The sequence below is a fragment of the Populus euphratica genome, unplaced genomic scaffold (genome assembly GCF_000495115.2).
Source record: "Populus euphratica unplaced genomic scaffold, PopEup_1.0 scaffold449.1, whole genome shotgun sequence".
NCBI classification, from domain to species: Eukaryota; Viridiplantae; Streptophyta; class Magnoliopsida; order Malpighiales; family Salicaceae; genus Populus; species Populus euphratica.
Window position 1 is genome coordinate 117,978 of NW_011500329.1, and position 16,690 is coordinate 134,667.

General features: G+C 29.2%; 1 protein-coding gene across 2 annotated transcripts; it reads right to left on the reverse strand.

The window, feature by feature from the left end:
- Positions 1 to 4,439: 4,439 nt before the first annotated feature.
- LOC105113700 (protein SAWADEE HOMEODOMAIN HOMOLOG 2-like) lies at positions 4,440 to 9,590 on the reverse strand. 2 transcript variants are annotated; one of them, XM_011009994.1, is made up of 9 exons: positions 9,329 to 9,590; positions 8,665 to 8,750; positions 8,525 to 8,570; positions 8,265 to 8,442; positions 6,256 to 6,328; positions 6,071 to 6,122; positions 5,345 to 5,488; positions 5,126 to 5,245; positions 4,440 to 5,012 (listed from the first exon to the last, which is right to left on the reverse strand). In XM_011009994.1, the coding sequence occupies exons 1-9, from the start codon at positions 9,380 to 9,382 to the stop codon at positions 4,764 to 4,766; spliced, it is 1,002 nt and encodes a 333-aa protein (XP_011008296.1). In that variant the 5' UTR covers positions 9,383 to 9,590; the 3' UTR covers positions 4,440 to 4,763. The 2 variants fall into 2 exon arrangements, with proteins under 2 accessions (XP_011008296.1, XP_011008295.1); XM_011009993.1 differs by having other exon boundaries at positions 6,256 to 6,331; positions 9,329 to 9,587.
- Positions 9,591 to 16,690: the final 7,100 nt, after the last annotated feature.

Sequence of the window (16,690 nt, forward strand, 5' to 3'; positions counted from 1 at the left end):
ATTTTGACTTATTTTGATATCATTTGCTTGAGTTTTTAATTTGAGATTCAATTCTGTCGTAGAAACACAACTCCTAGTGAACCCTAAGCAACCTACCTCATAACCAATTGAAACTTTATATTCTATCTATTGGGGGTAAGATTGCACCATATATTAAATTTGGGCTTATTTTGATATTTTTCACTTAAGGTTTAAATTTGACATTTAATTCTATTGTAGAAACATAACTCTTAGTGAACCATAAGCAAACCACCTTTTAATATTGTCTCTAATGGAGGTGAGATTGTATTATATATTAAATTTAGGCTTATTTTGATATTATTTACTTGAGGTTTTGATTCGAGGTTCAACTCTACCACAAACTGATCATGCAAGGGATTTGAGTACCTAGACATAAGATAATGACCTATAAACTGAGATTTGTTATTTTTTTAGTGTCATCATAATAAATATTGAATTTGAGGTTATTCCAATATCGTTTGATCTAAGTTTCAATTTTGGTGCATAAAAATTACGTAACAGGTTAAATTCGTGTCAAGTTCTAGAACGTGATCCTTACTATTTGTTTTTGTCCAAATATTTTTGTTTCTATTATAATTGGGTTATTTAGTATTCAAGTAATTGTTCTCACTTTTTTTGTCCAAATATTTTTGTTTCTATTATAATTGGGTTATTTAGTATTCAAGTAATTGTCCTCACTAATTTTTGCTTCCTTTTTATTTCATGTCTTTGTTTTGTCCATAATTTATACAAATTTGCATTGCTACTCGTAAAATCATAATCATAGTTTTGTTTTGCTTTATTTTTAGTATATTTATTATTTCTTGAGTTTGAAAATTATAATTCGATTGCGTTTTAAAGGCTATTGACTTTGATTTGTTAATTTCAGTTCCTAAAAAACCAAAAGAAAGCAAGTTGTGAGGTAAAAGGCGTAGTGAGCTTATTAGAGTGAAAAATCTTTATTTTTTTTTTTATGAAGCAGGAGAGGTGTGAGGATATATTTTGTTACTAACAAAATTTTACAGATTCAAAGAAAGTCTGAAAACAACAACTCAATGACATAAAACATTGGCATCACTTTCCATGTACAAGCCATGGGCCAATAACTTGAGCTCTTATCTAAGACATATAAAGATCTAAAAGATGAGGTGAATTTGATAAAGCAACAAAACAGTAGGGCTGATCATCAAGAAAATATGATTCGAAGAGCCGTGTAAAATACCAGATCTTATTTTGAAGAGTTTGTTGATGGAAATGCAGATGTGCGTGAAAATGACTATGATTTTGCATTTGTTACCCAAAAAACCAATTCTAGACTGAATGGGCTAGGAGGAATGTGAATTTTCATGGTATGAGGAACTATGAAGACATGGACGAGGACTTGGACTTCATTAAACCTAAAATTCATAACTTTCAAGGTAAAAATAATCTTAAGGCTTATTTAGAGTGGGAGAAAAAGGTAGATTGAACTTTTTATTACCATAGATATTCCAAACACAAAAAAGTGAAATTGATGGTCATTGATTTTATGAAGTATGCATTAATTTGGTGGGATCAGATTGTAATCAATAAGAGAAGGAATGAAGAACGACCTATTTAGACTTTTCATCTTAATAAGAAGATGATTTGTGTCAAACCACTATTATAGAGACTTATATCTAAAGCTACAAACTAAATGTTTTACTCAATTCATGCATATAAAATAAATGCTAAATAGCTCAGTATGGAAGAATCTAAGATTAAATTCTTATTTATTTTACATGGAACACATCTCTCTAAAGATATATGTTCTAAGACATAAATTGAGAGAGATGTAATGGAAATGGTATCCTATCCTTGGCTATAAGATCCATAAATGGAGAAAATAAACTAAAAGTTCAAAATTGTTTGGATTAAATTTTTTTTCAATGAAATATTAGAGAAATAACAAATATCATCAATCAATATATATTTTACTTTAAATGGTAGTGCTTTAAGTTAGAAGAGTTCTAAACAAGAGAAAACAACTGATTCTACAACTAAATAAGAATGCATATCCACGTTTAAAGAAACAAAGAGGTTAGTTGGATCAAAAAGTTTATTAATGAACTTGGTTGGTTCTTAGCATTGTTGATCCAGTTGCCCTGAACTATGATAACAATAAAAACAGGAACCAAGGTCTCATCAATGATCCAAATAAGTACTTAGAAATTTCATTTTATTTGATAAATCAATAAAATGAAAGATATAAAAATAGAGTGAGTACCTACTAGAGAGAATCTAGAAGATCCTTTACTAAGTCATTATCCAGGCAGAAGCATTAATGCTATATAAAGCAATATGGTATTAGATACATGAACGCTTAACTTTAGTGCAAGTGAAAAATTATTAATTTAATATGTCATATACTCAATCAATTAGTTACACGCGACATTATTATATTCATGTAAATACATATTAATTATTAATGAATGTTAATTTATCTTTAATATTCATATAATATTATATTTATTAATCTCAAGTAAAAATAAAGTCCAAATGACAAAAATATTTTGCAAAGAAAATTATAAAGTTGTTATAATTATGGGATTTCTATAGCATCAAAGCATTGTTTCTAAAATATTTTTGGTCGATACTCTGTTAAATACTAAGCATTCATTAGAGCTGTAAAGACTTGTACATATTAAGTTCTTTCCTTTATGAAAGGAAGTAATTGTTCTCATAAGTCGAGATGTAATGGACACCTAGAACTAAAACATAGGTGTTTATCATAAGATATGTACACTGAACTGACATGTATGAGAATTTTATATGAAGAGATCATTTATATTTATGGAAAGACTCATAGGATGGTTGTGTAAGGGATTCTTAGACTTGAGATCCCTAACTCATCTTATATAAAGAATGATATGTTTTGATCTTGTTACATATTATCTTAATTGAGGTAATAAAAGGAAAGATATTTGGTATAATGTGAACTATATAAAGATAATTAAGTGATCAAGAAAAAATTCATCACTATAGGTGAATTAGAAAAAATATTCTATCTATTTTTAAACAGTATTGATTCAAAAATCTTTGGTTAAAGTGGAATGAGATTTGGAAAGAGTTTTAAATCTTATTCACATAATCAATGACTATTATGTAGAGAATAAACATAATTTAATATGGCAGACATACTCCATACTTTAATGTTAAATCAAAACATTATTGATAAAAGGATATTAATTACACTGAGAAATTGATCACTGGAAGGTTAAATCAAATCACTAATAACTTTTTTAATATTTAAAGGATTATGACATATTATTAGATGATGCACTTGATCTTCAAATACAATTTAATCAATATTTAATTGATAATAAATTAAATTGTTTAATTTATTTAATTAAAATTTATATTTGGATTAACATATTAGAAACCTGATAAGTTATATATGTTAAGAATCATTAGTCAGAAATTAAATTAGAATGATTTAATTAAGTATGACTTTATTAAATATATATTTTAGAACTTAAGAACTAGAATATAATTAATACAATGATTATATTTTTAAATCTGAAAAAATCAAATAAAGACTTATTTGAGTTAATTTTTAAAATTATCCTGAATATATATATATATAAGGAGAAAATTGATATTTTTTTAATCTATAAATTTTTTTAGATTTTTTATTAAATAATAAGTTATTCTTTTAATTTTACCAGGGGATGGTGGAATGAAATCTATACCATTCTCTTTAGTTTCATAGAATGAAAATTTCTTATCCTAGCACTTTGCATGTTAAGCTGAAGGAACTCCCTGCCCATTCGTTAACCAGCCCGCCCACGGCATCTTCATACGGGCAATTAACTAGATAACTTCGTTAACCAGCCCGCATCTTCATACGGGCAATTAACTAGATAAAAATATAGACAGACACCTTCTCTTTCCTGTCTCAATAAAATATGACAATGGGTTTCATGGCATGGTATATATTACAGAAAAAAGAAAGAAAAAACCATCAAATGATAATGTTCTCAGATGACCGAGACTTTGAGGAAGCTTTGTAAGATTAGAAGGCTGAATGGAGTATAATTTGAAAGTCTATATAGAACTCAGATACTCGTTTTCTTGTTTGAGATGGACCGAGAGTCAAATGTGCTGAACTGCTGATGCATGATTTTCCAGTTTAAGAGTGATTTTAGATCAATTATTATTTTTTATTTTTTTCTAATTTGTAGGTTAAAAACTAGGTTTAGGAATAGCATTTAAAGCAACGTCTGTCTTACTTGTGATTGATGATCGGTATAGAATTGATGGTCTATTATTTGGTTAAACCCTGTAATCCATTGTTTAACCTAATTCCATGCTTTGATAATCATAATATTTTCATATTCAATATGGACAAAGCTTGCTCTGGAATTCTAACAGCGGCTAACTCATTCTTATCCTGAAGAAATTTAATCAACAACAGAGTATGAGACCAGCAGCACTCAAAGCACAAGATAATACCATTACTCGAACGCCATGCCATGTTCCGTGTTCTTAGCTACCGAGATGTTACAAAGAATCCAACAGAAAATGCACCCACCACGAATATGACTAAGGCAAATTAACTCACCAGTATACTCGGGGAAAAAGATAGAAGACTTGTTAATGAAGGTCCGAGTTTTTTCTTGAATCCTGATCTACGCCTAGGGGCCCAAGGAGAATAAAACTGGAGACATTCCTAACATTTGGTTGCTATTCTTGTACATGGACAGCAATAACCTCTACTGTATCATTACAGGCGAATGTCCCCTCTACAATGTTTTGACTGGTTGAGAAACATTGGCTTGTGAAGCTAGAACCGCCATGGCTCCATCTGAGTTATGTTGCTGCTGCTGTGTTGTTTCCAAGGCAGAAGCAGCAACCCTTTGGGCATTGGCTGTGGAGGGATCTACGCTAGCTTCCTTCTGGTCATTAGCTGCTGAGTCATTTGCAGCATGAAGCTGTAGCAACCTATAATCAGTTTCAGGCCTCCGACAAATCTTCCTCAGTGGCACAATTTCCTGAGGAACACAAGATTGACAACTATATAAACATCATAGATTCCAAGGTGCATTGTACATCAGAAACAGGAAAGATGAATTTCAAGATTGAAAAGAAAGAAATGTAAATATACCTCTGATTGGTCATGATCGTAACGCACCAAAAACCTACAACGGCAACCTCTTACATCATGCCTTCTTCTTTGGGCATCAAGAACATGAGCATCAAAATACAGAGCCTGATCTTTGCCTTCCTGAAAATTTAAGAGCATTTAAGAAAGATGTTCTTAATAGTTTCACCAAAAATTGGATTAATTGATCATTTGTTTTCATTCATAAGTAGATGTTCCCACTTGAAAACAGAGTATGAGATCTCCAGGAAGAACTGCAACACATTCAGATGCTTCACAAGGGAGAGACCGCTGCCTGACCTGCCTGCAAACATTAAGCCACTCATCTTCATCCGGTCCAAAACCAGCAAACCGAACCAATACTTCCTGAAATGGCCAGAAACAGAAGAGCATGAGATAGTGAAAGAAGATTGGCAGAGTAACCAAAAGAAAGGGCACAGTTGTTCCCATGTAGCAAACCGCTAAGAAAACTCAAATTTGATAAAATATTTAACAAAATTAACGGAAGTTATTGAATTCTCTTAGGGTATAGGATCATAAGAAAGATTCATAGCAATCCTAGCATAGATATTCATGGGCCATCAAGCCAAATATTAGGGTTGGCAAAAAATTAAATGTGATTATTCCTTCTCAGCCCTAGGGACAATGTTGAAACTTAGTGTCTACGACATGAAATCAAATCTTTTAACACAATTAACAATTAGTAATGGAATACAGATTGATTCATGTATACTTCTCTCTAGACCACCTCACAGAATTTTATTGAGAGAAAGAAAATGGAAAATAATTATCCAGTTGATGATTAAAAGATGCAACGGATGTATGGATAAAAAAAAAAAAAAAAAACAACAAAAACACAAGTCTCAGCAGGCAACAATAATACATCCAGAGTTCGTTCATGTTAATCATTGCATTACTATATGCAGGAAAAATGAGTTCATATGTTACCGGATCCCCCTTGTCCAAATATCTATGGGATAGGAAGGTTCCTACATCATACCTGGCAAAGCAAAATTGAAGTGAATCAAGCAATCCCTCAACCAAGGAAGGAAAATATTAAGTATCAAATAGAACATGAAACATTAAAATCTCTACCACTTGAATTGTCAATTGCAAAAGCATTAAATTCTCACCATGCACCATCTCTAGCAGATTTGGCTTCAAATTCCATGTAAGAATTTTCTGAAGTTGCCCTTCCAGCACCAGCTGCTGTTAAAAAATGATGGCCAAATAAATTTACAAAATGATTACTAAATTTAGGCATTTAACAAAAATGACTTCCACAACATCTAGAGGCATCAACAACAGGTTCATATTTTCTTCAGCTAATATAGAGATACAGTTTAATGACGCTTCTCAATGACTAATCAGGATAGCAGGTAGACATGAGGAAATGCAAGGAAACTAAAATTTATTATTTGAAAATGTTTATGACACAGTACTTAGTCTTTAACATCTTTTTTTCTCTAGAACAGGCAAAGAAAAGAGCAATAAAACTTTTAACAGTTAAGATGCAATTATGTACACTCGAGAAAAAGAAACTGGAGTTTATCCTATCCAATTTTCCAATATCAACTGTACTGCATAAACCCCATGTTCCGTCTCTTTTGGGTGCATTATGGCAATACCTCATAGGTACTGAAAAATGACAGAAACTAACCCAAAAGTATGACATATGATACAACCTCCTCTCCAACCATATCCTTAACCACCTGAAAAGCCCCAATGATTACAAGCCACCTTGAACTATAAGAATTTAATGATTTCACAATGAATCTTAGGATTCTATATAAAAACACCCCTTATTTTAAACGAGAAATTAAAAAATTGAATAAAATATCTGATTTTTCTTTTTAATCTAGATTTGGAACGTTTTTAATTAGTCCTTTCTTCTCTTTCATTTTCATACCTTTAGACAAATCTAGAAACTAAGAGGGGAGTTGGGAACTGAAGAAGATAGAAGATGAGAGAAGAGATTGAGAGGCATGAAAGAAGAAAGACACAGAGCAAAAGAGAAATTAGAGAATTAAAAATTCCAAACTAGATAATAAGAAATTATCTCCAAGAGAAAGCTATAAAGGATTTTGATGGAAAATGACTCAAATTTATCCAATTTTTTTGTAAGGAAAAGGAACATGCAGCCACACAGCTAATTCCTTTAAAATCAACGTAGGTTGTGTAATGTTCACACAGCAAGCTCTGTCACTTTACTCCAACAATGATTTTGAAATTGGGAGAAAGTAAAGAGCATCATAGAGAAGGATAATTTCACAGGGATGTATACTTTGAAGGCTGCATGCCCACCCTCCACTGCTCACACTATGAGCAATCTAAGCATTAGTCACCACACATGCAACACAATAACATTTCCAGTTCAGCTGGAAAAATATAACATAGCATTTGATAGGTTTGAATTTTATTTTTCTAAGTTTTGGGTTTGGCAGAGATATTTGTTTTATGGGAAATAGGGGGGTTTAAAATTTTAATGACTCGTGTCTCCAGTTTTTACTAAAAGCACTAAACAAACATCAGACATGAGGAGGGAAAACAAGATGGGTCAATAAGTAATTATTTAAACTCAATGATCTCTGCTGTTTTCAAGTACATGCACATGAAGATTTAGTGCAACTAACCCTCTAGTATTTGATTGCTAGAAAACAAGAAATATGAGGGTAAAGAAAGAATTTTATTACAGGAAGAAACCAAAAGAATAAGGAAAATGAATATCAAGTAATAAGAATTATGATGCAGAGCAGTTGTTGATAAATAAGCTACAGGAAGACCCTGCTTGCAGCATAAGCAGCATGGAGCATGGTAAAGTACCTAAAAACAATCATGAGTAAACCCATTTCAAACAGACATATATAGTGTTAGTAAATATAAACTGATATACGCTAACACAGGCACATGGGCTGTGCGCATGCCTAAGCATATGCTTGTGTGAAATGCATAATCATACACAATACCCATCAACAGCAGTGAAATCATAGATGGAAACACTCAAATCATAGTACATTAAGAGAACAATTAATCAATCCTGGTTGCACCTTCACTTCCAAGTCCAGAAGTGCCAAAGAAATAATCTAAAAGGTAAGCACACTACTCAAGGAGAATGTCCTCAACACTTCAGAATTCATTCTACCTGAGGAAGCAGGTGTAGTTGCAGGGACAGCAACAGGTATAGGAGCAGCTACTTGTTGAGGTAGACCCCTAGCTGCAACTAAATCGTCGCGAGGCATAGGTGTTATATTTAACTTCATTGGGGTCTTATTTGATTTTGCCCTTATTGCATACCTTCTGTTTTGGAACCAATTCCACACCTATAAATAGCATTCCAATCAAGAGATGAGTGTTGACTGAATCCCAATCGTACGGGAAAGAAATGCACTCAATGCATCTTACTTGTTTCATTTGCACTTGAATGTTCCCTTTTCGATCTGGGGACTCACTAAAAGGAGAGATAAATACCTCATAATTTTAATGCCCACAACATAACGAGAAAAGGTTAAATATCGCAAGCTCTTGGAAGAAAACAAACACACCTGAACTTCTCTGCAAGAGATACAAGAACCTCACGAGCTGGCATCGTGTTATTATGCTCTTGCAAAATAGCTTCCATCTCCGTAACCTTGACAACAGAGGGTAAAGCGCAGAACACTACTCAAAAACTTAAAATCATAAACATAAAATATATCATAAACATAAAATATACTGCCACAAAATAGAAAAAGGTTTTATAAGTTCAATTCATCTCCTAAAAAGAAAAGGAAGAAACAATAAAAGGAAAGGAAGTATTTTTTTTTTCGCAGCCTAGAATATCGTTTCTGAAGCCTAAAGTTCCAAAACAAGATAAATCCCAATGAAGCACATTTGAATTTATTTTAGTGGAGAAAAAAATCATTATTTTATCTCTAATCAATTTATGACCTTCTTAGAAGCATTGACGTCACAGAAATTTTATGATAAAAAAGGTCCAGACTTACAACAACAAAAATTAGACTAAACACAAATGGCATCAGATACAAAATTCAGAAAAAGAAAACATCATATCATATATCGTAATAAAAACAAGGCAAATAATTGAAACCCAGAAAAATCAAGCACGTAAATCCGGAAACAAAACCAGCCCACTTCATATTCCCAACTTTGAATCCAACCCATATCCAAAAAAAACCAAAATTGTTAATGACAGAAAAGATGGCATACCTCATTTTGCATGAAGCGAAAGGAAGGACCGCCATTACTGGGAGGGCGACCCATCACTTCACTCTACTACTACTCTCTTCTTTCGCAACCAACAATTCAATTTCGAAGCAGACAAACCGCTTTTTTAACAATCAAAAACTTCAGTTTGTTTGTTACGGTAAATGTTTGCTGAGACTTCTTTTCCTTTCTTCTTTTTTTTTTTTTTTAAGGAGAACTAAAACAAAGGGCAAGTCAAAGCAAAATCTCGCAAAAGAAAAAGAAAAGGCTTATACGGGGAAAGAGAGGGATGTGATTGAGGCGTGTTTTGGATTTGGGCCTCGTTAACGTCGCTCAAAAGGATAACGTAATTTAAAAATTTAAAAATCTTACAGTAGTGATGCTTTTTAATATATATTAAAAAAATATATTTTTATTTAAAAAAAAAATATTTTTGATATAGAACTTAAAAAAATCCAGCATATAAAAACATTTAATTTTAAATAAAAAAATCAAATCATTAGAAAATTCAATTTCAAATGTTACTCCCGCACATTGTTTTATTATTTGTTTGAGATAGTATTGTAACTGAAGTTTTTAAAAAAAATTGAATTTTTTTAAATTAATTTTTTATGTTTTTTAATTATTTTGCTATATTGATGTTAAAATATATTTTAAAAAATAAAAAATATTATTTTAATATATTTTTAAGCTAAGAACTTTGAAAATCAACTATTATTATTATTTTTAACATCTTATTAATAGTTAAGTGGTCCGAGCTTCATGGTGAATTAGTTAAATTTTATTTAACAAAAAAAAATATACAAGTGTTTACAATAAGTTTTTTTAACAACAAAGAAGATTAAAAAATCTTAAACATATATTTAATTAAATAAATTAAAAATTATTTTTAACTACGTAAGCAAAAAAAAAGTCATTGATTATAATTAAAAACTAAATTGTAAAATTAAAATAATTTTATTTTTTAAAATAATTTTTTTATCAATTCCTATAATAATAATAAAAAACACGTACAACAATATAGTCAAATTAACCTTTTCAATTCCTATAACAATAATAAAAAAACTCGTACAACAATATAGTCAAATTAACCTTTTTCTTAATGCCCAAAAAAACATCCAAGAATCTTATGTGCTCTCTAAGAGAAAGAAAACAAGCATGAATTCAAAATCTAACATATATTGGATAGCAATATTTTTTATAAAAGCATTTAAAGTGCATTATATTAGATTTATTTAGATAAATTCAAGTTAATTATTAAAATACACAAATTAGGTTATAAAATTATCATAATCCTATAAAAAAAACTAAAATAAATTATGAAATTTAATTGTTAATTAATTTAATATTAAAAAAATTAAAAATTAAAATATTTATTAAAAAAATGAAATAATACGATCAACCGTTCAAATTCATGTTATAGCTTAAAGTATGTTTAGATAGTTTTTGTATTTATAATTTGAAAAAAATAAGTTTTAGAGAGTATTTATTTATAAGATTGTGCATGCATTTTAGACAAACTACAGTAAATAATAGTTTGGTAACCATAATTTTTTTACGTTTACACCACAAGTTCATAAAAAGCACCACCAACGTGCTTTTTAAAACCTTGTCTCCTGTGCAGACTCGTTAATTTATAGACTTCTCAAATTACTCCATCCTCTCTCCAGCTATATTTATTTCCCTGTCTCCCTCTGATTGCTGGTATGTCATGGCATTTACTAAAAATTGGTCTTTGAATTCATGAAATTACACCAAGCTAATTAATTATTAATTAACATATGTAATGAAAATTTTTAGTATTTGATATTGTTGGTTATTGAATTACTTCTGCTCTGTTTATAATGTGAATGGCCTAATCCAAATTATTTGAGGAATTACTAAAAAAAAAATATTTTTTTTTATAATATATAAAGGGATATAATTCATATGAAATATGATAAGTTTTCATTAGTAAAAAGATATAATTTTTTTTTATCTTAATTCTTTGCATTGACTTGATAAGATTTACAAAAATGTTATACTATGAAATATTATTTTAGTTCTAGTAATTAAAATGACACTGAAGTAATTGATCTAAAAATTAAAAAATAAAATCTTACAAGTTTTTCTTTTCAATCTACAAATATAAAATTTTAGGTATTATTAAACATCAAGCAATTTATAATTTATTTAAATTAAAAAGATATATAAAATACTTTCTAATTTATACCCAAACTTGAGATAAAAGCTTTATATACACATCCATCCCGATTAACAAATCTTAGAACTATTTAGCTAAAATTTGAAATTAACATTTTAAGTTTTAAAGAATGGTAATACAACATTACAACACATTCTATCTTACAACACATTCTATCTTATATTACAAAATATATCTCAATCTTTGTAAATTAATCACATTATATTTTTAGTTTATCTTATGATAATGTATCTTTAAATACAAGTCAAATTAATATATAAATTAGTTATTTTTTATGATAATTTATCATGTATTATTAACTTCAACCACGCTTTTAAACAAACAGTTATAATTTATTATTTCTTGATAAGCATTTTCAACCACAGTTTTAACCAAATATTTATTTAAATCAAACACACCACAATAAAAAATGGTTAAAAACAAAACTTCTTTTAAACCTCAACCACAAAAGCTATCACAAAAACAAAAGTATTGTTAGCCCTTGTTAGTTGAATTTAAATACGTGTTTGGTAAAAATTATGGTTGAAATTTATGTGTATCAAAATATATATATATATATATATATAATGTTTGATAGTTGTATTTGAAAATATGATTGCAGTTATTTTTTAAATTATTTTTTATTTTTAAATGAATTAAAACAATTATTTTTAAATTATTGATGATATCAGTGCATCAAAATAAAATGAAAACATTAAAAAAATATTAATTTGGACTCGAAAAAATTTTATTTTTTTAAATATTTTTAAAATACAAAAACAAACAAGATTTTAAATTTTTTTTATGAAATTCAATTAAAAAATATATAAAAACTACTATATAAGAATTATATTTTAAACTTAATTTTTTAATGAATCTCATAATATAAAACATAATTTAATTTATTATTAAATACTTTAATGCGTTTATTTCATCAGGAAAAAAAATAAAAAAGCTTGCAGAAAACGCAGCCTTTGTCAATACTCAGTGCACAGTCAGTTTAGATTTTTCTGATTCTGACAAGCCGACAATAGTTCTATATAATACAAAGATAATGGTAACAAAAAGCCAATAAGTTGAAACACTCTATTTCTGCATTGTTATAATCAGTTTAATTTATCCTTATAATTATGAATTATCGCTCATAGTTAAAAGTCAATTTTCATAAGTCATCCTAAATAAACTTTTAGGACCAATGAAAAGTGAGTTTTCAAAAGTTGTTTTTCATAAACAACTCATGATAAAAAATAAATTAAAATAAATTTAAGTAATAAAAATAAATTTAAAAATTAAACTTTTGATTACATTAAAATTTAAATTTATTATATTTGAGATTGTAGTTTAGTAGGGATAAAGATTTGCATTCGAGTTCGATCTTGTTTTTGCATATTTATCATTAATGCAATACCTTACCTGTTTATTAAACTTGTAAGGTATTTAGTAGATTTGAGAATTAGTTATAATACACGTAAATTTATCCAAATATTTAAATTTTTAAAAAAAATCATGATTTATTTTTTAAACAAACTTTCCAGGTCAAAAATTACTTTCAATCAAATATATTAATAATTTTATGTAATCTGAATTTGTTGCAAAAGAATTTCGTAGGGTGTGAGGAATAGAATCGCTAGGGATGATGATTTGGAAAAAAAGAAATTATAATTTGGATTTTTCTGATTTTTTCTTTCAAATTCTATAACTCAAATTTTATTAAGTAATTGGATTAAAAGAATATACCTAAGGACTTTATACAATAGTAAGCTTTAAACAAATACTTATATATTGATTAAAGGATTAAAAAAACAAGAATTCCAGGCAATTTACGGCACCCAAGACTTTGTTCGCTTAACCCCATATTTCTTGAAATTTACTTTAAAGAATTACTGGAATTCTCTGTTCTCTGAAGATTTTCAAAAAAAATTACCAGAATTAATTAAGAAAATTCAGAATTTCTTGGATAGTGTTAAACCCAATACATCCTCCTCAATTTATTGAACGTTTTGATGTGTGAAATATCATCATAACTTATTTGTTCACAATGAGTTCAACTAAAATTCATCCATTACTTAGCAAAAAAACAAGAGGATGGTACTTGTGGCATATTTGTGCTTTATTTTATACAGGAAAACACACCTGAAGCTTCCCATGTTCCTAGAGCAGGGTAGACAGGCATGGTGTGCATTGTGAGTCGAAAACATTTAGAGAGTGTGTTTGAAAGAATGATGGTTTTTGTGATTGTGATTGGTAAAATGTAATTTTTTGAAAATTATTTTTTTGTGTGATTCTTTTAAATAATATTTGTTTTGTTATTATTGTGATTAAAATTAAAATTATTTAAAAAGCACTTGATATGTGTTTGGTTAAGTTGTTTTTGTAAGTGTTTTTATTGGTAAAATTACCTAGAAAGACATGTGTGAATTTGGTTGTAAATCTTTTTAAAAAATTCTTAATGATTCATAAAAAAAATTATGAATGTTATATTATTATTGTCCTCCATTCATCCCATTAAACTATTTGCAATACCACCACGCACATAATTCATTTGAAAAGGCCTATGGTTCCCTTGACTTTGAGAACATGATACAACATCAGCTAAAAAATCATCAAGAATAAAATGAGGATTGCAATCAGATTCTATAAATGCAATATCTTCTTGTGACTTCCTTCTTATATAGTTATGCAGTGTCATTGATGCCACTACAATTTTCACTTATGATTTGTACGGATATGTCAGCATGTTCTGTAAAATTCTTCATCATTGTTTTCACACCCCAAATGCATGTTCAATGACATTGCAAAGTGATGAATATACACGATTGAATCACTCTTCCCTGCTTGTTGGTTCCCCTCGATGTTGAAACTCTTGGAAGTAATACCTCTTACCTTTATATGGACCAAGATAACCATGCTCATTTGAGTACCAAGCATCAACCAAATAATATTTACCTAAAATAACGATAGAGAAAATTATATTAAATGTAATAAAAAAATACATAATAAACATATGTAAAATATAAATATGTTTGAATCTAATTATTGTTTTATATGTACCTTCAGGAAGTTTTGGGAATTTTATTTGTGGATTGTCAATAGCCTCCAAAACAATACGAGTATCATGAGTGCTACCTTCCCATCCTGCCTAAACAAACGTGAATTGCATATCAAAACTACATGTTGTCATTACATTTTGTGTCGACACACCTTTTCTACCGATAAATGACACTTGATTTTCTTATGAAACAGAAGCACGCACATGTGTCCCGTCGATCGCTCCAATGCAATTCTACAAAACAAAACAATAACCAGCATTTCATAAGCAATTAAAGATTAATAATACATTATTAATATTAATCTCTATAATTTCTATAAAAATTGTCTGTCTGACCTTAAAATGAGGCATAAATCTAGGATTCATTGCAATTTCATGCTGGGTGTTAACAAATTCTAAGTCCTCGGGTTTTATTAAATCTACCGCAAACAAACAAATTGTCTTCGGGTCTGTTTGTTTCTGCGTTTTAAAAGTGCTTTTGAAAAAAATTGAATTTTTATTTTATTTTTTTATTAACTTTAAATTAATGTGTTTTTAGTGTTTTTAAATCATTTTGATGTGCTGATGTCAAAAATAATTTTTTAAAAATAAAAAAACATCGTTGGCATGCATTTTAACACGAAAAGTTATTTGAAAAGCAACAGTAACCACACTTTCAAACAGGCTCTTCAACATTTTATTAAAATAACGACTCACGATTTCACCTAAGTGTTGAAATATTTCCTGGACTTGCCTATTTGTTGCACCTAATGCAATAATGTACAAAAACATTGCCACCTTCTCAATAACACTCATCCTTCTCGATGGTTTCAAGTCATATTATGTTTCCAAGTCATAACAAAGATTTTATAACGTCGTTGCATCCATTCTAAACATGTTAAAACATCATTTCCAGTGTCCTCGAACGACTTTAATCAACCATCTCATCCCTGTGTTATATGAAATCATATAAGGTTTCTTATACACATATGTAACATTGTACATATGTAAAGCACCAGCGGTACATAACAATAATTTGTCATGATCAAACTCTCGTTGCCAAAATGATTCATCCTCATCGTCAGTATTATCTGAATCCTCATTTCATCACTATCATTATCATCATCATCATTAGTTTTGTTTGAATCATCCCCATCATCACCATCATCATTCACCCCTTCATTACCACAACCATTTTCATTTTGGCAGCTCCATCACTACCACCGACAGTACTATAATTAATATGATCAATTACATGATTCATCACTATCTCATAATTGTCATTATAGTTAACACCAAGCAAAGCAATACCCCATTCATCTACCATATCTACCTACACAAATTCAATTGCAAAATTTGTGTTTATTTTAAGTCATATTAAAAACAAAGATTCCATCACTTGTTGTATTTAAATTGATAGCACTACACTTTGAAAAATATGGAAAAAAAATAATATCATGTTATAGATTAATAACATGACTTTTAGCCATAACTTATATAAATAAAGAAAACATCAATACAAGAATGTTATGCTGCATAACATTGAAATTCATAGATGGAACAAACAAGCATGAAAACAATAGTGTGAGGATAAACTTTAATAAATAATTGCATACGAACCACATCACTTTTTGGTCTTGTATTGAAAGACCAATGAACTTTATTGACGTTAAATTAGCAACAAATCAGTCTAGAACGCAAAAAATTAGATTGAAGATAAACAACTTACAAATACAGCTTTTATTGCAGGAACTCCCAAGATCCAAAGTATAATTACTATAGTGTATTAAACGAGGTAGAATAATATTTGTAAATGTGAAATAACAGCATGCATTATATATAGGAAGCAATATATCTCATTGTTAAAACTTTTATAATTTTAAATAATACACATATTGAGCAACATTGAAGAATATCCATGACTATAGTTTTGGTAAGCTTTTACAAATTAAGAATCTTATTGCTTTTCTTTTTTAGGTGCCTGTACTCACACACTGTTTCAATAATACAGTTTTACATATACATATGACACGACTAAAAGATTGATGTCTTCTCCCAAGTGCAGGAGTGTCGAAGTAAAAAATAACCCGGCAAGACCGGGGTCGAACCACAAGGAGGTTATTTGTACAAATTATAAATAACAATAATACAACAA